Source organism: Ptiloglossa arizonensis, chromosome 3 (assembly GCF_051014685.1).
Source record: "Ptiloglossa arizonensis isolate GNS036 chromosome 3, iyPtiAriz1_principal, whole genome shotgun sequence".
Classification (NCBI taxonomy): domain Eukaryota; kingdom Metazoa; phylum Arthropoda; class Insecta; order Hymenoptera; family Colletidae; genus Ptiloglossa; species Ptiloglossa arizonensis.
In genome coordinates this window covers 13,847,553-13,872,638 of record NC_135050.1, presented here as the reverse complement: position 1 = coordinate 13,872,638, position 25,086 = coordinate 13,847,553, and the positions used below count along the sequence as shown (strand labels likewise).

At 40.4% G+C, this 25,086-nt stretch overlaps 1 protein-coding gene across 1 annotated transcript in view; it reads right to left on the bottom strand.

Annotated features, from left to right (window-relative positions):
• The window catches only part of LOC143144705 (uncharacterized), a 323,901-nt gene that overhangs the window by 174,132 nt on the left and 124,683 nt on the right, over nt 1-25,086 (bottom strand). The window contains exon 2 of the mRNA XM_076307376.1: nt 20,418-20,571. Coding sequence (XP_076163491.1) covers nt 20,418-20,516 — 99 coding nt within the window. The 5' untranslated portion in view covers nt 20,517-20,571. The remainder of the gene's footprint in view (nt 1-20,417; nt 20,572-25,086) is intronic.

Below are 25,086 nucleotides of genomic sequence, written 5' to 3'. Positions count from 1 at the left end.
AAATCAGGTCCACGGTACGCGAGGGACAGAGAAAACAGAGACGGAACGAGGATCGTGCTCGTCTCTTTGTCGAAACGCCTCCAAGGATCCCCGAGGACACTCCGCTAGGGGTGGATCGGTCCTATTTAGAGTTGCGAGACAGCCCTTACGTCGTTAGACTCGATCAACCCCACCGATAAGCGAAATCGCATCGAACGAGACCAGCCCTGAGTTACTGACCCAAAACGGAGATTTATCGCGCGTCCGATTCTCCTAGCGGAGGGTCCTTATGGTTTTACTGCCCGTTTATTGTCCGTAATGCTCGTCGGAGTCCCTTTTATGGCGAAACGATACTCCGTAGAGAAGCGGAGGAGAGATCGGAAAAGTTACTGGCTGGATCGAAACAAATTACGCTATCGATATCAATTACTTTTGCCTCGAAGACTTCCATCTTGTTTAAAAAATTAAATATTAATTAAGGTTCGATGCTACGTTGAAGCAATCGGAGTAAATTATTCGACGTTTTGTCACCGTCTTTGGGGTTAGTAAGAATTTTCGTTAACATAATTTTCATTGAAATGTACATTACGTTAATAATGTATAAACCTGTGTAACTTTTAAAGATCGTCGAGAGAAAAGAAATGCGTCGAACGTTTTTAAATCGATGAAATTTCTTAGGAAGAATCTAGTTTGCGATAGGTACAGATGTATTTGGATGTTTTAATATTTTCGATGCTTTAGTTCTTTTCTGAATCGTTTTTCGTATTTACATATTACTTAAGCTCGTACGGAGAGCAGTTGGGGTACAATCGTTTAATATGAAACTTATTCTTCTTCTTTTTAAAATCATAACTTTCGAACAAGGACACTTTTATTAAAATTAGGTACGTGTTTTGAAACTGAAGTATGTATTCTTTTAGAATCTACTGGAAAATACGATAAGAGAATATTATTTAAATGTCTACCATGATTGGGCTTCGTGAAGCGAATACGACACAGAAGTCCGAGGAGTACCTATGTAATTCTTGAGACCTAGTCAACATTTGTTGGAACGAGTTCATCCACAATCGAACCACTGGGATTGAATTTTTCCAGTAAACTACTATTCACAAACTGGTCCATTACGTGCACGAAACGTTGTCTAAATTGAACAAGAATTTCCATAATAAATTTTAATAATTTCAACGCATCGGGCAACTGTGCATCGATCCTCGATAAAGTGCAAAGCATTACCGAATACAAATATCGTTTGCGGTATTTTCAGTCGCGTTTGTTAATCTTACGAATGTTTCAAAGATACAAATTATCCGTTGTCCGTTTATTGAAAATTGCGCACTCGTTTACGAACTTTTTTTAAACACGAACGATTACGGAAGCAAATTACCATCGGTGAATCTCAAAATCAGAGTTGAATATCGTCGAATGTTGGCAAGCCTGATGATATTAAAAAATGGTCCACTAATATTGATAAATGGAACAGATATTGGGTTACTCGGTAAGACTACCGACAGATCTCGCTAACCAGTCGTATCGCAAAAAATAATCAAGACATCGATCTCTTTATGCAACTAAAATACGATATGGTCCATAAATACTGCTAAATTCATTAGCATACTTATATAAACTACGTGAGTCACGCTACTCACACTCTTACGTTGATTTAATCCTTTCGAATGTCGAATCGACCTCGACACGGTACGTATTTCTTTCCAATAGTTTCTATATCGAGCTCTCTACGATACGATCTTCTCTTTGCATAATGAGTACGAGATAAAAAGCAGTATCGAGGTGAACATTTAGGCGAACTTTGATCGTGAACATTAACGGTGATCTTTGAGTATCAAAAATCAAATCAAGGTCACGAGCCTCGTAACGTTTATTCGTATTTTTCGGACAACGTAAAGCTCGTCCGGTGAATTTCAATCGCAAAACACCAGGTGAAAGAAAAGAAATCACTTATTATTATTGTGACACTTGCGAAAGGAAACCAGTTTGCATCTGGACAACTGTTTAAAAACATATTGCGTGACAATCGAAACATCAAATTTTGCTGCGAGATACATATATGTATAATATATTACGAACGAATTTAGGATTTTATTTTATTTTACAAAAAATACAACATATTTCCTCCGTACCTAAGTTTCTCTCGATTTAATTCGAAGCTGATAAAACACCGAGAACCAAGTATTGAAAAATATGTACGAAAAGGTAGATACTTAAAACAATCTAAATAATTTTTTAGAATATCGTACAATCGATTTGATTTTGATAAATAAAAGACAAATGAAACTATCGAGCGAAAGTAAAATCTAAATGAAATCTGATCCCGCTTTTCTCGTCGATTCGAGTAGAAGAAACTCGATTCTTCCTTGCTAGAAATTTTCAAAAATTTCAAAATACTTTCAAAAACCTGATACGAGTAACTATTCTCTTGTCGATTACATCTCTGACAAAAGAAACCGAACGGTGCTAAAAACTTTCAAAAATTCCAAAGATACTCTCTCAAAAAACCTGATACGAGTAACTGCTCTCTCGTCGATTACATCTCCGTAACGACGAGGTCTCTTTTGACAGAAAGAAACCGAACGCTGCTAAAAGCTTTCCAAAAATCGTGCACTCTCTCGAAAAGCAAACCGCGAGCGATTGTTCCGCAATCGTTAAAAAAAAAAGAAAGAAACGTTACTTTGGCGCATCGACAATGACGATCGTTAACTCGTCATCTCGTTCGCGACGAAGCGAAACGAACGAGTCGAAACCTGGAGAAATCCAACCGCACGAAGACAGCTTTTGAAGGCCTGTTAGAAGGGAGCTCCTCTTCGGGAGGGCGGTCATCGAAGCCGGAGCGAGCCACGAACCACCTGCTCGCCTCTACGATTCGCGTTACAATCGCATCGGTGAGATTTATCGCGTACGGAATATCGAGTGGCAAGGGTACCGGCAGTTCTTATTACAGCTTATTAAGCGGCAGTAAACCGCGTATCCATGATCCAGGAACCGGTCACGAGTGAGAAGCAGATCCCCGGTATCACCTGCTTCTCGTTCTGTCCTCGTTGGTTTCCCTTCGTCGAGCGCGCGCTCCCTCTTCGTCCCTTTTTCCAGTCTCGGTCGCGTCTCTGCTTCCTTTTTCGCCGCGATTCACGAAGGCGGATACCTTTCCAAGGGCTCCTCGCGTCGCGAGCCCCGTGCCACGGCTCTGCCGCCCTATTTTCTTCCCCCATCCCTTTTTCCCTCCGTTCGTGATCTTTGTCTCGCGTGCGAGTCGCTCGACCGTGCGTCGTGCGAGTCGCGGACGATAATGGTGATTTGATTCGAAGGCTGCGCTCGTACGAGTTACGAGAAACCGAGGATTCGTTAACCCCTCGACGACGGTGGTCGATGGACGAAAATTCGGCCGTGCAAAAATTCGAGCGAACTTGTCGTATTAACCGTAGCGATGGGACCGAGTTCAATGTACACTTTCAGATCCGAGTTACAACCATACTCAAGAGTTGCTTCGCGCAATGTTTATTAAGATTTCGAGCGAATGATTACATCAGCGATGGGAGTAATACACATTTTCAAATCCAAGTCAAATTTATAACCAAGATTTACTTTGTGCAATGTTTGTTAAGAAATTCGAGCGAAAGGTTGTATCAGCCGTAGCGATGGGACCGAGTTCAACGATGTACTTTCCAATCCGAGTCAAAGCACAATGCAAAGAAACGTAAATGACACAAATGTAAACAAATTGCGGATTACACTCGATAATTAATCATTTCTATACTTCTTTACCTCGATAGTTTCTTTCGTAGAGTAAAGAGAGTATTTGACTTATGCAGAAGAAAGTATGCATTTTGAAGATAATGCAATTGTTGAATGCAGATGCATCGTTACATTTACAATTTGATATTCGTTGAATCTTTTTCTCTAATCGTTCTGACAATAAAGTTACAGAGACCAGCCGGTATATTTCTAATGTTCGTGCAAAAATGAAAGAAAAAGAAGATCTTGCACGCGTGTATCGCAACGATCGAAATAAATATCATTCGCAAACAAATTTTGGAAAAATGCTGTAAACGGAGTAATCTTGTTGGAAAATTAGCATAGAAATGTAATACGAAACTTCGATCAAAATTTTCGTTTCAAAATGTGCGCAGAAGTAACTTCGGCAGGTTATAAAATAATCAGTCACCTTTCTCGGGTGTTTTGTGGTTTGTTCACGGTCTGTCGTTGCCGATGACAGGCGAGATTGAATTATCATCGAATAATATTAAAACGAATCGATTCCATACAAACGAATTGGTTACCTTTCACTTTTATTTTAGCAGTTTATAGCCTCGTCTCGGTTTAATGCGGTATTAAGGAAAGTGCGATCGCACGTTTAGTTGGGTGAATGTGCACGTCCCACCTGTTGTTTTGATCGCGGTTAAATCGAGCATCCTACCGGTTACGTAACGCGTGTTTCACCTCGTGAGACGAGAATTAAGGCGTTTCTATCGAATATGACCATACGTCTGTGAATAATAAGGCGTTCGAGACCTTCGTGATCGAGAATCCTCGAGCAGATACGGTTCGAAGCCTCTAGGGTGATAACACATCCTTTTGGAAAACTGTCTCGATGCTTCCTTAGCACCATAGATGAGTTTATTAAGACTTCAAAGATATACCGATACTACGATGCGTGACTCCGCAGCTATCTACTCGTGGCACGGATCGTTAACCACCGAGGAAACATTTAATTGGTTGGCCAACGAACTACGAAAATGAGAAAAGGGTGCTTGGGTTGACTTCGATCGATAACTGAAGCCTTCGTTGATGATTTCAGGGTGTTTCACGGTCTCTATTATTTTTCTCCGTACCATTTAATATTTCGTACTCTTTCGATGTTTCACTCGTCGTGGTTGTACATGTACAGTGCGTCCCACGTAACGAGAACGAACGTCGTAAGGCATCCAAAGAATTCAACTGCATCTATTTTTCATATCTTATCCGGTACTCTTAAATGCATCGATCGATGTACTTTCCTCTATAAGAAAGTAATCAAGATAATGAAATTTTCTCTAGAAAAAAAAACAGACTATGAAACACCCTTCGTCAACGTAGACTGTACACAATCATCTCTACGACTCTTCCAAAACACTCGTTAGAAACACCGTAACAATATTCATGGTATCGTCGTCCCACCTAGTTTACTCGTCGCATCATCCTTCAATACTTTTAATAAATACCAATGTAATTAACTCTTAATACCAATGCTTCGCCAATTCTTGCTGTTCCACCTCAGCGTAACCTCACAAATTCTCGCTGCTAATCTCCCCTGAAATCATCCTCCTCCGTTCGTTTTCCGCTCAGATAACTAACTCTCCTCGGTATAATAATCCCGGTCGATAGTTATCCGCGGTGATCTTCGGCAACCTTTTCATCCAGCTCCCGTCAGATCCCGGACACCTTTTCCCTTCCTCCCGATCCCGTGCTGGACCGCCTCTCTCCTCGGTTCTTTTCTCGATGGTCTTGTTCCTGTTGGCCGACCGTGCCACGTTCAAATCTCGGCCTTCGTCGAGGGGGAGGCGATTGCTTAACGACGCCAGCCACCTGCCCCGGTGAAGAGGAGAACACGTGCTGCCGCTACGAGGCAGCTGCAAGCCAAAGGACGACGTGTATATACGCAGGGACAGGCGTCCCCTGTTTCTCGAGGTGTTGAGAGTGTTGGAGCTCCGGGGGATACAGGTACCGAGCACGAGGCCGTGGATGAGCGCACTCAAACTGCACGTCATTGCTCGCTTCGAGAACCTTCGATCCGTCTCGAGATTCCACTCCCTTTGCTCGAAGAGACCCCGGGGTGCCCGGTTGTTTCCGTTTGCTACCTCAAGGGGGGACACCGCTCTCAGACGGGTCAGAAAATGGGTAAATTTGGCGAATTTCTTTTCTAAAGTCATCAAATGTAGAATATAGTCCTTTTCGAAGAATATAAATATAAGTTTCTTCTCTCAGACGGGTCAGAAAATGGGTGAATTTTGCGAATTTTTTTTCTAAAGTCATCAAATGTAGAACGTAGTCCTTTTCGAAGAATGTATATATAACTTTCAGCTTTGTTTTACAATTTATCGAAAGTAAAAATCGTACAAAATAACGAAGTTATTCGGTACTCTCAGAACTTCTTCTGGTGGAACATTGTTTGCTGGCCAGTACAGTTGACAAGAACTGGGAGGCTTGAAATTAAAAAATATTGTCGATTCGTAAACTAGAGACTATTATATATATATATTATATTATCGAAGTTTGAAGAAAAAATAATCATTTTTATCAAAAAAAAAAAAAATTTTAACGTTTATAAAAAATTAAATAATTAACATATTTAAAAAATTGTAAGCTATATCGTAGAATACTCTATGCAGAATATCTCTGTAAAATTTGAAGTATTTCGGATGTGTAGTTCCGGAGACTTCGTGTCGGCCAGCTTGGAAAATATAGTTTTGAGAAAAACGTAAGACAAGCTTATTCGTCGATGCAACTTCGTTAAATGTTTGAATTTCGTAATACCTTGTCGACATAACATTCTACATACTTTAAAATTTAAGAAAATAAGAATAAAAATTCAATTTTTTTGACTCGTAACTGTGATATCCCTCTTTAAGTGTACCGATAAAATAAAACAAAATATTCACAACAAGAGCGTTGAAACAATGTGCACAGAAATACATTGTCGTACATTGGAGTCCACACACTACGTGCGTCGTTTTCAACATAGGATGCAACGTGCGTTAATTTTTCATCGACGTATTTACGCTAAAACGCACGTTGGGATACGTCGACTCACGTTGTCCATTATTTACCGATAAATGCAATAGATCACACGAGCGTCCAACATCGAGCGTCACTGGTCTGTCGCGTGGTAATCGCGGTGGACAATGGACATTTATTGAATTTATACATTCGGTATAAGTAAAAAATGTCACGTAATATTGAAACGGAATTACTAATTAGTGCGGTAAAAAAAAAAGCACTATGGGACACAGTTCTCTGTAAAGTGTACAGTATCGTTCCCAATTTATAAAATGCATCCACGATGCATTTCTCTTTCGTGTGTCTCTCAAATATAAATACGTCATGTGTAAAAAAAATGTGTAAAACGTTACAAACGTCAGAATTTTCTCTTTCGTGTGGCTTTCAAATATAAATACGTCACGTGTAAAAACCTTACTGTTGTAAATATAGTGTGAAATAATTAAAAATTGAGGACAAAACACTCGGTGGATTTACTTCACTGCTATTACACATAAGGAACTGTAAAACTGAGCCTATGTAACATAGAACATAGAGATTATATAAAACTGCTAGGCAAGCAAGCTTAATGCGGCAGCACAAGTTACATATAAAAAACAAGAGACAAAATATTTCATACACACTCGTCACATTCATTCTTCCGTGCAAATATTATTCGGTTTCGCGACGTACTTGCATTCCATGACAACCATCAACGCATACATGTACCCCCAACCCAAACCCTTGGACAGGCGTATCGGGAAGGGAAGTTTCGAAACTCGAGCGATGTTTCCAAATTTATCGCGTCGATGGAAGAGACAACGTTCACCCCACGGTGAACAGCAATTATGCATATTTGCATCAACTCGGTTCTGCACCGATAACTTTCCACGGTACAGTATCCGAACTAACAGAGAGACTCGCAGGCGTGCACTGAGTATCTTCGTTGTTGCAAAATATGAATGGTTCTTTTCATAGGAGGAGACGTAGAGAAGATATAGACATCAATTTGTTTTTTTTTTTTTAAATAGAACGTCCAATTTTTTGTCCCGTTATTGGAGAGCCTCCCATGTCCAAATTAACTGAGGGACGTACAGCGCGCATTATGTATCTTCGTTATTTCGAACGATACGCGAAATTGTTACTGGCAAATGTACGGTTACCTACAGTTTGTACCCTATTACAATACATTGCTCGATAAGTTTTGTCGTTCGATAAGAAATGGAGCTCTTAGGTTCGTCGTTTTATTTTTCTAAAAACGGTACTACTGTCCGATGAACATGTGCGAAGTTTCGTGTAGATTTGTCGATTCATTCGTATATTTACAGTCGTCCAAAATTGAAGTGTCGTAGTACTTTTTTACAATGGAAAAACGACAAAACTTATTAAACAACTTAGTATATCGTTGCAGATCATTTTTCGAAGTAAAACTTACGTGTTCGTATAAAATGGATATTTCAAAATTCAATTTTGTCCGCTTAGATTGCTAGAATATTAGCTAGGGGTTAATTTCCAAATTTCGTTTCAATTATTCGCGAGCAGAGATCGTCACGATCTCGGGGGTTAAATTAAACGGTTGGTCGTTGCGTGTAAATTTGTACGATCGTGATCTACGTTGGTTCGTTAAGTACAATCGTTGTTTAAGAAACTAATATGCAAAATTATGCGTCGCGTTTCAGTCGCAGTGGACAATGTATTCCGTGGTCCGTAGTCCTCGATAACGCTGAACAGTCGCATAATGGAGGAGCTTCATGAATTTCAAACAGAGTTATGGAGGTCTTCGGGAGTTCCACGGTAGGAACAACCACGGTTGTTCAACGGATCTCGAAAAAGATTAGGAGCAACAGATGGCAGACAGAAAGCGTGGCCGATGCCCTGATAGGAATTTTCTGTTCTTTCGATTTTCTCCGCCACCCCCGGGGACGAGAAAGAAACGGGAATCGATTTGCATTTGTATTCAGGAGAAAAGTTTCCTATTCGTGTTCGGGGAACCACCCACGACTTATTCGGTTTATGGAACGAGTTTATCCAAGTTGTTTGTAATGAAATCTACGTGCCACGTACACTTAATGGAAATTAAATCTCCTTTTTCAACGAACGTGCATCGACTTAGGGTAATCGTCGTTTTCGTTGCGCGGGGAGTCTTAATTATCCTAGTTAATATTCCACTGTATTATACAGTATCTGGTAATTTAGATACTTTATAAGTATCTAATAAGACGAATTTGTAATTTAAAAAACTGTACCTTCGGTGTGTTATTTGTACGTTGCAACGTTTAAATTAAAAATAACCGAGAATCTAAGGATACGATTCTCGTGTTTACCGCTCCATCGTTCATAACTTGCGAAGAATACGTAATTTTATTTCTCACAAATTACGTATTCAATGACCAACACTTTCTATTTAATATCTCTTGATAGTTTCCATTTACTTTTTTTTTAGTAATTCCATACATTTAATTACTTGTTCTCCAGTTTGAATACTAATTCGTTATCCAAGAAACGATTTCTTTTCGCAACGATCGAAAGGTAAAATAAAATCCACGCAATGGGGTGTCGAGTCGATCGTATCGATCGCTCGGTTTCGAACATCTCCTCTAATATTGAATTCGTTGCACGCAGAGAGGTATAATCGCGAGGGGTGAATTTCTTCGACTCGTTCGAGCGAAAGGTAACACCACGTGCACGAGAATCGCAGCATCGGTTCCCTGGTTCGATACTACGCGAAGAAGCACAGTGATAACGGTTCATTGTGACCCCGAGGCTGACGAAAACAGAAGCCTCGCAAGAGACGCGGAAGCGAGGATCGACTTACGAGGACACGAGGGAGGCTGGAAGTGGAGGAAGAAGGTCTTCGAAATTGCAGCTGCCCTTGGGCACGTGGGCTGCACCGCTACCTGAACTATTCCTTCGTTTCACGATCCTCTTTTCGACGTTCCTCTGTGTACCTTACTCACGCATAACGGGGAAGCTGTCCCGTAGCGGCCAAAAGCTAACAAAGAAGCAGCTTGGATTCGGAAACCAGGTGAGTCAGACCCTCTAACTACGATAACAAGTGTCCCTTTTCAATATTTGTTCGTTAACAATGTGTGTTTATATTGCCACGTATTGAGTAACGAGAACTGTTACCGTAGGATCGAAGTTAATCGGACGCTTGAAGAAATTGTGAAAGAATTGATGAATTTTGCGAATTCTTTTTCTAAAGTTATCGAATGAAGAATGTAAACCTATTCAGAGAATATAAGTATAACTTTCAGCTTCGTTTTACAATTTTTCGAAAGTAAAAATTGTACAAAGTGGCGAAGTTATTCGGTATTCTTAGAACTTCTTCCGGTGGAATATATATTGTTTGCTGGACAGTACAGTTGGGAAAAACTGGGAGGCTTGAAATTAAAAAATGTTGTCGATTCGTAAACTAGAGACTGTTGTATGAAATGTAGCGTAGTATAGAAATGGTCGAAGTTTGAAGAAAGAACAATCATTTTTATCCAAAAAGTAACGACTTTAAACGTTTATAAGAAATTAAATAATTGACATATTTAAAAAATCGTAGACCACATCGTAGAATACTCAACGAGAGTGAATAGAAGTATTCCACAACACTTTCTATTTAACAGTCTCCTTTTCCACATTTGGCAAATTAATTCATTGTACACGTTCCGTATTATACAATATTTTTTTTGAATCGATCAAATATGAATTATCCCTCGGGCACTTTGAAACGTTGAAATTATAATTTTCAAACATTGCCTGATGGTATCGAACGTTACTCTGTTTAAAATATAATTAATTAATTTCGGTAAATTGATATGCACATATATATTGGTAAATATGAAATATTTGTATCTTTATTTTCATATATTTGATGGTATTTATTCTATCGATTAATTTCTCGAAACTGCCATTGTGATTTTCGATAATCGTTGCGTGTTGTGTGAGTAATAACACTAGTTTACTTTCAACGAATGTATCAATATGCTCGAGAGCAATAATAATATATATTCGAAACTTGAGTCTACGTTGTAGGTCTTCGGAATAACATAACATGCCCCTTGAAAGTCACAAAGAATAACAAGACCGATTCAGAATGGAGAGATAGTTAAACACGTTTCAACACCGTAAAAAGAAAATATTCTCGAACCAAAAACATACATCGATGAATAAATTTAAATGCGGAACGACAAATTTATTTTCTCAACCGACCAAAAATTTATTTACCTTTCGACTTGCTTGTTTCTCGTAAAATGGAGCAACAGAAAAGTAACGGTTTATTCTATTTTTAAGTAAAATTATTTTCGATAACCAAATGAAATTGGTTTATTTTTAGTTTTCTTCGAGTGGTAGGCGAATGGAATCGAATATCGATGATTCCACTCGTTGGAAACTCGATCGTTTTTTTTCCCTTCAGGAGGGCCCTTTTATCGTCGATTTCGTGGCTGCAACAAACCTCCGCTTAATTCGATCACCGAGCAGCGAGGGGTTACCTGAAATCGTTCCTAACGAACTAAGCTTTTCATCGAACGGAGCATACGAAGCATCAGGGTCACGATGTTATCCAATTATGTTTCTCAGGCTGCTCGAATCGTGCTCGAGAAGAGGACCTATAGAGGATGCGGTAAAAATCATGGTACAGTCGTGGAGGAAGAGGATGATTTTTTTTCGAAAGAGAGTAAATTAATTTTCCAACGAACGACTCTGACGAGACGGACCAAAAAATGTCGATTAATTGCTGCACGTGTTTCAACTCTTTCTCTTTGTCAAAAATGCAATACGAATATATTGTTTTCGAATATTATATTTGAAATAATAACAATGCAATCAATTCACGTATCAGTACGAAGATGATTGGACGATCGAAAAATAAGAACCACTAACTTGACCCTCTATTTATGGGCATACATCTCTATACGATCCCAAAGCTGACCTAAATAAAGAATCAAATCTTGATATTGGCTGAGACATAACTCACGACGCAACAAGCAACGAACTTTATTACAGAGATGTCGTTTTTATCTTGTTAAATTGGACTCAAAAAATGTTCAGTTTTGTCCAAGTGTCGGTACAAGTGGTCAAAATGGACAATTATGGCTTTTCTTCGTCAAAAGGATCAAATCGGCCACTTCTAGGACATACTGGAGGTCCTGTTATTCGAATCTCGACTATATTTCTTGGGTCCCATGAAAAAGATTTTTATCTTAATTGGTTGGTCGACTGGTGTAATTCAATTCTTCCGATTGGCCGATGGATTAGGAACACGAGAGAAGGGTGCCTTCGGATAACCTTTAATCACTGGCCGGAGTCTTTGTTGATGATTCTAAAGGTGTTCTATAGCGTCTAGTATCTTTCTCCGATTTATAACAAAATATTCCATTATCCTGGTTACATATTCGTTCACACTTCTAACTTTAAGAAAATTATATGAAACAAAATTCAATTTTTTTGACTCGTGTAACTTCTAAGTTAGAAATTTTTTAACACAAAGCCTCCCTGTACCTTCTTGCAAAGAAGAAAAGAACAGTGCACCGATCGGTGCATTTTAAAGTATAGATTATGATATAAAGACTAATTGTGGTTGATTTTCTTAGATGCATTAACGTATGAATGCACATCAAATTAATATCGAGATACGATTCATTCTAAACCATCTAACTTAGCCTTGGAATATTTTCTTCTATCTCAATTTTCCTTCTCGAAAGGATTAAATCAACCACTTCCAGGACACACCGGATGTCCTGTTCTTCGAATCTCAGCTACGTTTCACGGGTACCATTAAAAAGAGTTTTATCTCAATTCGTCGGCCGGCTGGTATAATTGAATTCATCCGATTGGCCCATAGAAATGTTCCTGGTAACCGTGCATCGATTCTCAGAAACGCTGTCTTCGGTCAACGAAACTCGATAGCTGGGGATTACAACCGGACATAGTAATATTACCGAACAAAGACTCCCGTTGCGATTAACGATGCTAAGAAGAGCCTCACGAATGCGGATATAACGAAGCCCGCATACTAATGGCCGCCGGAAGCCCACAAACGTTTGTCTATTTCATCCTGGACATAGTTCATCATTCCTGTACCTCGGTTTGTCTTTATTATGTCAAGGACTGTACGACCTTATGAACGCGTTGGTAACTTCGCGATTGATATTGATGATCCGCTACGCGAAGCGACATTATATCCAAACGCGACCGACGCTAATGATTCAGCCCAGGATCATTCCGGTAATTTAATATTCGAATATGTCGTTGACACTCGCACGGTACGAACAAACTTCGAATAATTTAATATTTTCATGTTTCGTTGATACTCGAGTGTTACAAATCATTTGAATAATTTAGTATTGAGATAAGTAGCTACTTTATATTTTATTTTATTTTAATTTTCTTTAGTATCACCTAAGTATTCGAATTTTCGAGAATTCGAGTATCTAAGTATTTGAATATTTGAGTATTAGATTATTTGAATATTCGAATATAATTGAAATATGCGAGTACTCGTATATAACTACTCGAATGATTGATTACTCGAATAACGAATATCTTAAATAAAAATGAATATCCCGAAGCGACATTCGCGCCATACGTATTTGTATCCGGAAGGTTGTAGTCGCGTTGGAAGATAACGGAGACAGCTTTACTATCGATGGATAAAACAGAGAACTACATCGAGTCGGTAATATACTTGACGAAGATAATACACGAACTACAGCGCCTCGGCTTTGAAATATCAGATCGCGCTAGAATTGCGGGAAATCGTGGGAAAGTTAAAATTTAAAGAAAATTTCTTGCACGATATCGAATTGTTCGTTGAAAATTGATCGATTGAAAATTAATACGACAAAAATATATTTTTATACACGCAAGTTTGATCTTTATAGTAGCTCAATCCCCAATAGTCTTTTTAATCGAGTAATACGATAACGCAAAATAACAATTGCAATACATTTCTTTTTTACTAATCTTCCGCCTAGGTATCGCGTACCGGTGAAACATAATATTTACATGCGAAAATGCAACTTAAGATCGCTGGAGTTGCATTTGTGTTCTCGGAATGCAATTATGCAACTCGACGGTCTCGAGAAATCTCACACGTGTCGCACAACAGCATCATCGGACGACAAATGCAACATGCACAATAGTACACCGTTGAGTTTCAAAAGCTCCGTATCGTATTGCAACTCGGTTAGATGATACAACATTGACGTTGTGTAGCTCGAAGTCTATCGCGTTGGAAAACAACAATATTTCGCTAAAAGTCAGCTCGTACTGTCTCTTAGAGGCTCTTGCAACTCGAAAGTTTGCAGATGTTTATCGCATCGTGACGCGTGCAAGAATGAATCAACAATTCAATGATCAAAAAGCGATCGAATAATTAAATATTCGATGGAACGAACGCAGCTTCGAAACAATATTTTAAGAAATAGCTACGAATGAGAAACGTATCGGGTCGTTTTATACGAACTTCGACAAGAAAAAATTACGTATGCAAATTTCAGTTTTACGGTTTAAAGACCAATTATCTTCATCTATACTCTAGTAATACATAAACAAAATTTACCTTTCGATAACATTTAATAGCCATCTTTGTAACTTTCTGATCACATTTTCGAGAAATAATTATACGTTTGATGTGTCGAAAATATTAAAGATTCGACCATTCTCAATCACTCTTGTTTCGGTTGAAAATGTCCTGTCGGATATGAAAATTTCGATGGGGGTTACCATCTCGGTTCGTGCTGTGTACCTACTCGCGTACGTAAATGAAACGTCACGGTTGTCGAAACTCCCGTTTCGGAGGGTTAATCGACCATCGATTGAAGGAAGCACAAGGCGAGCACAAAGCGAGCACAAAGCGAGCACAAGGCGAGCAGAAATTATGCACAAGGCGTGCACAAGTGGTCGGTGTTTTCGGCGATTAAACAGTCGAACGCACTCGAGTATAATCGAGCGGACGGGCCGGGGTCACCGACCAGAGTGCAACGTTATCCATTCCGCGTTGCCGGGTTATCGATCTGTGCACAGGCGCCTTGACCGACCTCCGATGCACCGCCAAGTGCAAGTGCAAAAGCTCTCTCACCTTTCCGCTCTCGGACAGGAAGGATCCTGCGCGCGCATCGCGCTGGACGTCACACCTTCCCGTGCGAATTCACGTTCGCGCGTATCGAGCGATCGATGTACTACGAGCGACTGCAAAAAATGCCTACAACCGATGTTCATGAATGATTTCACGCCCCGTAAATTTCGTTTTCACGATAATCACGTCGTCGATTAGTTCGTACGATTTGAAATCTCGATTAACGGTAAAATAATCATTTGTTTTCATTTTCAATTTAATGAATGTCGAAATTTTCGATGATCAGTGAATCCGTGAATCCAAAAGCATTCTTTTCGGTAGTTTAACGTACACTGTCGTTCGGGTGTCTTAAAATTGCTGTTTTTAACAAAACTCTGGCATTTGGTGTCGATTACAAGTCTTTCTACCCAATAATCGAAAGCGCACGAACAATGTTGGTTATTCAGAAAATATCGATGAAAAGAAGATTTAAACGTTTCTCATCTTTTGGCAAGCATTTCAACATAGAATATGTAGTAACTGTATACTTTTCTCGCAGTTGGAAACATCGAATACGATACAGTTAATTTCAGAGTAAAGTACATTATTTTTTAATTGCACCGTTTCGAGACAGTGATTTCGGTCCTCGAGAACCGGTAAAACAGGAAATATTCTCGATGGAAATTGGTTTTCAAATTCTGTTAAATTCGCGACGTGTTTCTCGTTCGATCGAATACAGTCTGTTCGTTTCTGACGAAAAAATTTCGTACTTCGAGAATTATCCGTAAATAGGAGTTTCTCGAGTGAAAACCGAATCGGGACCGGCGAGGCGAGGAAATAATTAGAAAGCCAGACAGTACGATAGATCGTCGACAAAACGTGGACACAGTCGATCAAATCGACGCTTCGACACACTTTCCGACACTTTCGTTCGGATTATTTGTTTTATTGCCGCGTTCGTTGAATTTAACAATACCACTTTCATTGGCTTTCACCGATACCGCAAACGCATCGTTCGCGATCGACGATAGCGACAATTCTATTGTTATCGCTTAAAATGTCGAAATCTCGCCATTAGCTCTTACGGATCGTCGCGTGCACCGTTCGAAATATCCTTTCTTAGAAAATTGTTTTCCACTTCGATGCACATGTGCGCGAGAATAGTGATTCTCCGAGTTAATTGTACACGTTATCAGCGATAAGTACAATTAGAGAGGGAAGATCCGAAGCGCATAGAATATTGCTCGGTTGCGTTCAACATTGCGAAACATTATGACCAATGTATGATAATTTATGATGCAGTATATTTTGTTCCTGTTACTTTCGTCCATGAACGGTGTAATATTTTATTTGGTTTCTACAGTTTAAATCAAGTATTTTAATTTATTGCAGTTTAAATTATTGCACCTCGCCCGATCTATTGTAAGTTTCCCTCCCACTCGTCTATAAATTACGTAGTATCTGATCCTGTTCCTATACTTTGAATTAAGATTATCGTAACTGGTAAGATACAGCGTATTTTCTAAATTTTCGTTACTTTCGTCCATAAATCGTTCCCTATCTTCTTTTCACGCTTCAAACATCGTACGCTGTAATAACTTTTGCTGTAACAATTGTACGCGAGGGGAAACAATCCGTTGATAAATGAAATTAAAATATCGAAGCAGTCGGGAACTTTCCATTGTAGTTGGCAATCCGTGAGAAGATACGGTTATCTTCGATGCCAGAATTTAGAAAAGAAAGAAAGGCATCCGCTCGTATTCGTTGCGCGTCGTGTTTAACGCTAGATTTACCAACCGGTCGAAACGACCGGTTCCAACTGCTTTTCTAACGAAATTTACTTTAAATTCCGTGGTATGTTTCCCGAAGACGTTACGACTTTTCCATTCTACACGTGTGATCAATTTTATAAATTCCTCTTTCTCCTCGTCGATTGTTTCTTTTTTTCTTTTAAGATACATACGAGATACACCTCGATACTCCGAAATCTGTCGTTAGTTCTAAGCGTTGATCGTGGCCACGGTAAACGAAGTACGTTAATAAGTAATTTCGTTCGAGAAACAACCTGGCCGAGTGAATGGAATTACTTAGCGTTAAATAGATGGGGGACGGTGGAATCAACGACGACGAATTAAATGAAATGGAATCGCTCGAAAAGAGTATCGATAACGGATCACAAGACTCGAAGTCGGAATATTCGTAACGTTGGGCCCTCGATGTCGGAATTTGAAGCACGAGAGTCGATGTATTAGCCATCGCGCTGCCATAGATCTTCCGTTCGCCTCGCGGTTCGGGACTCCAAGTGCAAGTGCAAGTGCAAGTGCAAGTGCAAGTGCAAGTGCAAGTGCAAGTGCAAGTGCAAGTGCAAGCGCGGAAACTCTTTCGGTCATTGCCCGCGACTCGAACACGTTTAATCTATCTTCTGGTACGCGAGTGAACTCCTCGTGCTCTCGTATCTATCGCGCGTCGTTGACGAGATACGACCGAGTAGTTCCCTCTCGGAAAGTGTCCTCGCCTCTTTCTTAACGCCCGAGACGAGATTTTCACGCGTCGCTTACGAGTCGAGTGTATCAATTTGCACCTCGCGAGATTCCAGTAGCTTCTGCGAACGAATTACCGCATCGATCGGTTCGCGCGCGAAACGAAAGTAAACGCGCTTGGTCCTCTTTCTTAGGCTCGATGCGGACGTGATTTTCTCTCACTGCGATCGTGTGTTTGTCTTTGAAGAAGAAAAGAAAATTGTGTTTCGTTTTTCAAATTGGTTCGGAGAAATCGATTCGCGGTAAAGTGGGCGAAGAGGATTTATCCTTTGAAAAATCGATTCACGATTTCCAGTCGTCCGTGTAAGTTGGGGAGAATTCTCGAGACCGGTCCATTACTTCCACAATTTCGATTCTATCGTTTCGTTACTACAGGTCTATTACCTTCGCAGGTTTTCGATTACTTCCATTAATTCTTACCGTAAAAAGTGCCACCGAATTAATTCGTAGACCCGATACGAACGGTGGACGATTCTCTCGCGTACCTTTTCGAGTAGAGTGCGCGCACTACCGCACTCGAGGGTTACGTAAGTAGGACGAGTGATTTCTCTCGCGAGTACGGAATAATTTCTTCGAGTCTCTCTCCCCCGAAAGCTCGGTAAACTCGGCGTCTCCTGGCGGAATCTCCGCGATTCTTCCGCGGCGATTGACGGAAGTTTGGAGGACACTCGTTTTCAATCGACGACCGTCCAACCGGAACCGGAGACGGAAAGCGCTGGAAACTCGTCGACGACCGTTTCGAATGAAACAGCTCGCCGGACAAAGTTCGCATCGTGATCGTTCAACGACGCCAATTATCGACGATTTGTCGTTCTACGGCTGCCATTGTGCTCCCCGCGGTATCGGCCTGCCATGACCGCGGACGTCCAAGGGTCTACGAATCGATTCGTTGCGTCGCGTAGATGGAAATCTCGTCTCATTGTACCGTGTAACGCTGGTAAGTTGGAACTTGGAAGGAATGCTAGTCAGATTTGTCGCGACGAACTATGGCAGGCTACTCGCACGGAAAAATGTTATTATTAAGAAAAACTTACCGTTACTTATTAAACGCGTAAATATAATCCGAATTGTAACGCGTTTGGTTTCATTTTAATTGAAAAACTCTTCGGAAATACGACGATAGAAATTTCGTTCGAAAAGGACCAGAAATGAACAAGTTTCATCGTTGCATTAATCTATACCCATCGATGTATTTTTTGTTCTCGAACAAAGGTTAAATATTATCACCTCTGTTGGATAATTGCTCGACTTGGGTCCCGATTTTTACGAAGTTATCCAACTCTTACCGTATAGAGTAGAGTCACGGCTATTTTCGCTATTGATCGCATCTATTGGTCGAGCGTCGAACATGGGGAACGATCGGTTCGCTCCTCTTGCCCCTGTGTCATTCTGGGTTTCGACTAATCAACGTTACACAGTACGTAAGATTTATATTCGACGAAGCTGACCGTAAACCCCCTCCCTCCCGACCGTTCCAAGTTCTTTGCTCGATTCAACGAACGCGACAACTTTTCCGACGAAGACCGAACGGTGCCAAGTCGGGGTCGCGAGCAACTAGTTAGACTCTTTTCAGACCTCGGGACACCAACGACGTATCGTTTTTCATGCGAACGGACCTGCTACGAATTATTTGGACTACGCGTCAATTGACACCAATTGACCGGCGTGGCACCGTAGCGCGAAGTCGTCACCAGCTGTCTTTTTCAATGAATCGCTGCCTGGTTTGTACCGACACGGCGCGCCAGTTTCGCGAAATCGTTCATCTTCGCGGCAATATTCCTCTGTACCGTACAACTACGGGATTGAGCTAACGCGGAGACGAGAAGAGGATCCTGCAACCGGACCATGGGATTGGAATCGTTTGTCGGCCGACTCAACGATTAAGTCGATGGATTCTATCCCTTTGAGACGAGTTCAGAGAGGATTGTCGCTTGTGATAACTTTGTAGAAGTCCATTTTTTCCTTTTTTTTTTGTACCAATACGTACTTGAAATAATCAACGAAAGACACTGGAATAGAGCGAATATCTACCAAGACGTAAGACTGAAACTGACTAAGACGAGTTCAGAGATGATTGTCACTTGCGGTAACTTTGTAAAAATCCACTTTTTTTGTACGAATATACAGTTGGAGTCATCGACGAATGACTGTGGAATAGAACGAATGTCTACCAAAACTCAAGAATGAAATTCACTGGGACGAGTTCAGAGATGATTGTCACTTGTGGCAACTTCGTAGAAGTCTATCTTTTTTGTACGAATATACACTTGAAGCCATCGACGAAAAACACTGGAGTAAATATTTACGAAAATTCAACAATGAAAGTCACTGTGACGAGTACAGAGAGGATTGTCGCTTGTGGTAACTTTGTAAAAGTTCGTTCATTTCGTACGAATACATACTTGAAGACATCAACGAAAGCCACTGGAATAGAGTCAATACCCACCAAAACCTAACAACAGAAGTATGCACGATACCTGTTGAAACGAGTTTCTCGGACTGCAAGAGCGACGTCAGAGGCGGTGGACACCAGTAGTCGATAGCTGGGGTTTGTTTTATGTGTTTCCTATGGTGCAGAAGGGTCTTTGTGTCGTGAGAACGAAGGTTTCTTTTTTCATTTGGTCAATCGTAATCCGAAAGTTGTGCAAAGCAGACGATAGTGCTGTCGCATTGCGCGAAGCTTTCGCATTAAGTCGTTCTTTGATTTTATTTATACGTTACATCGTTAAATATACGCGAGCTTTTTATAATAGGCGTTTATTCTTCACGATAAACTCATATTTGAAACTGTATTCTTATAACAATACCAATACCAAGCGCAATGACAACTATCCAACTCCGTTGTAACACTGGTGAACCTGAAGAGTGAACCGGGACGTGAAACAACAGAGTGAACGAACGATAAGGAAGTATAAAAATCATCTGAAAAGTTTGCGAGCGGTGTGACACAAATACGAAGAGGTGTACAACAATTTTTGTTACTTCGTTTCTGAGACATCTATCCGTTCGAAGGTCGATCGGTGCAACAGGTGCGATCGATCTCGACCGAAGTCAACCAAGACGGGGTAAACTTCCATATGGGTAAAAGTTTTGCAAGAACTTACCACCGTCAAGCTGTCCAATTCGCCAAGCCACTCGTTCAGTAGCTGTTCCGGGTCTGTTTCGTTGTCGCTGTCGTCACCTTCCTCGTCGTAGCGCTCCATGATGTCCGGCCTTAATCCAGCTTACGACCGTGGGCTATGTTGTTCTTTCCACTCCCTGTGAGCATACAACCGTGACACGTTAATTCGTCTCGTTAAACACACCGTACCGGCGTAGATAACCCAAACAAAGCGTAATTTGAAAATATAGGCGCCAAGAGGAGACGAACTCGGTTCCTCCATTCGGGATTCGTCAAAACTCTGGTACACAGGGTGTCTCGATTAAATGGGATTGTCTGTCTGTTTTACCTTTTTTTTTATTTTTTATACAGGAAAACTTTTCGGGGCGAAGTTTCGTCGTTTCAAGAACTGGATGCAACCGCGCGATGAATTTTTTCCTGTCAGGATTATTTTTTTTAACGGTACTCCGTTTTCTTCGGGTTCTTATAGAGTAAATACAACGATCATAATTACCATATCGTTTCTATTACTTAGTCTCGAGATATTAGCATAGAAAGAGATTCAAACTGTTTTAAACGTTCACTCGGCCGATCGAATTACGCATTCGTATTTAAACACCAGCTATTATTGGAAGCGATAACCGAAGGTACTTGCTTTTACACTCCGTCTGCAATTCTTAAAACTACTAGTCTTACAGCCTTTGATTTTTAATAGTATCGAAGATAAGGTTTATAGGAACGATATCAAAAGTCTGAATCGATTAATACGAACCGTTGATCGAGCGTTCGAAGGCTCGATAAATCGAAACGTATTATCGAGGGTACATGCGTCCGTAATTAGACGTGCACGGTTTTGCATACAGCGGCAAGGCAATCGTTGATTATGAAAATATCTTTGCTGTTCTTTCTCGAAAATAATAACTCGCGAACATTGCGTAGATATTATTTACAAACACGATAGACATTATACGTTGCTCAGCGAACCGTACCTTACGAATAAACGGGAGAAAGTTATATTTAATAACGGTGAACTAAATAATACGTTTCGGAGTAAATAAGTTGTATTGTAACTCTTTTAAAGGACAAATAAAAAAGAGAAACGACGTCGATTAAATGATACGTTTGGACTAAGCAAGTTGTTTCGTAACTCTTTTAAAAGAGAAATAAAAAAGAGAAAAGACGACAATTACTTATGACAAAGATTGGACAGTTTTGTTTACAGAATGTTTTGTTACGATTCTGTTCTGGGCGAAGATACGAACAAGCTGTTTAGGGAAGAGTTGAATCTTGAAACGGGGACTGATTTTCGACGATACAAGTTTTTAGCAAACAAGCTCGATAGTAAATTTACAAATTAAACGAGACACTTGGGTTTATAAATTTTAGCGATATCTCGTTATCTTGGGCTATCAAACCGATAGGTAGGAGGGTTTTAGAAAGATTGTACGAAGTAGTCTCGGTTAAAATTTTAATTCGGTACTTTGAACCAGTACGCGATCGAAATATTGAAAAATTACATTTTCTTCAATCTTTCCCATAAAACATCCCTGTTTGTAAATCATACCGGGATGCGCGTGACGCAAATTTTATTGCCAACAAAGTGCAACATTTTTCCATTTCTTCGATACAACTATCTCTGGAACTTCTTTCCACAGTTGAGCGATAAAGTACTACAAATTTTACATTTTTGTAAAAAACTTTTCATACGAAAAATTTTCCTCCTCTTGGTACTCCATTCTAAAAACATCTCAAGAAAAATGCATCAAAAGTATAAGAAAGAGTTCAAAGAAATTGTGGGCAACAAAAATTGCTTCGTGTGTGCACTATTATGCACCACGTGCTCAAAGACATTCATTAAAATCAGACACACAATTTAGGGGAATACCCTTGTAAAAGACCGTACGAGTATTTTCCCGACTGACTGTACGTGCTGTGCGTATCTTCGAGCTCGATTTTCTTGGAAACCGAGACTCGGACGAGAAAACTTTATCGCATTCTTTTTATTCATTTTTTCCCCAAGGAAACACCTGATGCCTGTAATCGAGCCCTCGCTCGAAAGGAACGGTGCGTGCGCGAAATGGAGTTCAAAGTCCAAAATCACGCTAACAGGGTTTACGAGCTATTCGTTCGAAGAGAACCTTCCCTGGTCGAGCGAGGGCACGTCGACGCAAATTGCGTCGTTGAGTGACAGACGTTGGACGAAGTTCTCGCCGTTTTGAATCGCGTGCGATTCGCTCCGAAACGGCAAGGCGGCGTCGCGCCTTTCCACGGCGCTCGACGTCCCGGCAAATATATTATGGAACGCACGAAAGAAACAAACGGGTAATTCAGCCGCGCCCCTGAACAGACTGACACTGACGTCCCGAACGACGATCGGGCTTGGCTTCCGCGCACGATTCGCCCGCGACATTATCGCGACAGGGAGCTGTTCTACCCGCTCCAGCCGATTCGGTCGAAACGGCGACGAATAATTGCGCGGAGATTGTCACTCAACCGTTCGCGGTAATTGGAAAAAAGGAAAGGTCTTGGGTAGGGGTCGAATCGGTTTTGGAAATATTTTCAATTGTTATACAAAGTGTCTGGAAGTTTGTGGTACGAAGGGGGCTAGGGAGATTCTATGGATTGAAATAAGAGAGAAATTAAGAGTAACGAAATTATATTGGACGCTTCGAGAGAAATACATTTGGAAATTAATCTGGTATGTGTGCATTTAATTGCATATGCATACATCGTGAATTATTCATAATTTTTTTTCTAATTTAATTTTATGATTAATATATACTTAATAGGGGAATATTATAATTAATATATCCTTAATGTTACGACAAAATTGTTATCGAATGAAATCGTTTGTTTCATACAAGAATATACATATTAATATTATATAATATGTATCGTAATCGATGCAAAACTGAAAAATAAATACGGAACTAAAGTACAGAACCGAGCCATAATCGAGACAGAACCGAAGAATAAGTTATAAAACCGATATGAAACAGAAATAATATTAATTCCGAAGAACCATAACCGAAACCGAAATAAGTTAGAACCGATGTGTCCGTAACGGTTGTATTTTTTCAATTTTTGTAACGGTTTCAAGAACCGAAACCGATGTGTTTAATTCTTTTCAACCCCCCTCGATTATCGGTACCCGGTGAAACGCGAACGACTCGCGACAGCGTAACAAGAGCGACAGAAATGGGCTTCTTTCGTTAATTCGCTCGTCGATCGCGATAAAGGTCCTTCGCGGCTCGTTATCGTAATTCAAGAGGGAGAAACGAGAGCGACGGGTCGCAATGTAAGGTCATCTTTGCAATTTATCTTTGGGTTCGATATTCTTTTTATTCCAATTTATCAAGGTACGAAGAATTCATCGTTTGGAGTGTAAAATAAGAGAAGAAGGATCGGGACCTATCGGAAGAAATAATATTCGAGCGAACTCTCCAAAGCGGGGTTTACGTCACGAATGTGCACGTGGTATTTCCGAGAATCATATTTCAACGAGAAATTTTCCTTTGCTTAGAACGATGCTTACGTTGAAGATTAAATTCCCTGGAATTTTTTAACAAAGACGTGAGAAAAAGCAAAAGAAAACTACCCTCAACTTCACAATCGTGATGTTTTCACTGGTGCAAAAAAAATCGATTCAATATCAGCATGTATAGCCTATCTTATTTATACATTCGATTAACTTTTTTTAGAAAACAAGAAAATTATTGTTTATTTTTTAATATAGTATGTTTGTTTCTTCCGATTTTGCGTCGACGAAATCGATTCGCGACAAAGTTGCTCGACAAAAAATCGATCTACCTGTGTAAAAAAAAAGTCGATCTTTTGAAACATCGATTCACGATCAACATCCCTAATGAACTGAGCCCGTAGCTCGAAATACATGGCTTTTACTTCGACCTATCGGAACGGCGGTTTCTTACGGTTTAACCTAATATATCGCACGATCTTTGGTAAAAGAAAATAGAAACGAAAATTAAAAGTACCCTGGAAGGACGAACTCAGGTAGCGCGAATAGTTAATAAAATGAAAATCTCTGGTTCCACTCCGATCCAAACCCGTGTACAATGCGGTTAATGCAAAAAATGGTACCGTATTCCTCCGTGTTACCTACGTAGGTGCATCCTACACGAAGAAAATTTCTAATCGGTCGTCGAGCGAATTCCAAACGGAACATCTCGACGCCACCCGGCTAGCTAAACAATCGACTATAAGTGAATATTCCGTCGTGCATTGAAATCGGGGGTATCTCGTTCTTGCCTAGCTCCGTGCACGTCATACATTAAACATAGAGACGGACGACGAAACAGGAACGAAATACGCAATACGGTGGCTAAAAAAGAACGGAGCCCAATTGGAGCATCGAAGTTAGTCGTTAACAACGCGTCGAGCGACTCGTGAGTCGTGTCCCACTTTAGGACGACCCGGGCATGAAAAATGAAACACGAACGAGTGACCAGAAATGTCGGTAGCGAAGGCATAAACGCGCGACGCGCGACGCGCGACGCGCCGACACACTCCTACCAAGGCGGGCGCAAACATTGAAAAAACAGGTTGTGGCGCCCAGAAGAGGACCGTGACGCACTTCTTGGTCGTTAGTCACGGGCTACGTCGAGCTTGTTCGACGTACGAACTTTGAAAAGTTTTTGAACTCCGGCCAAGTG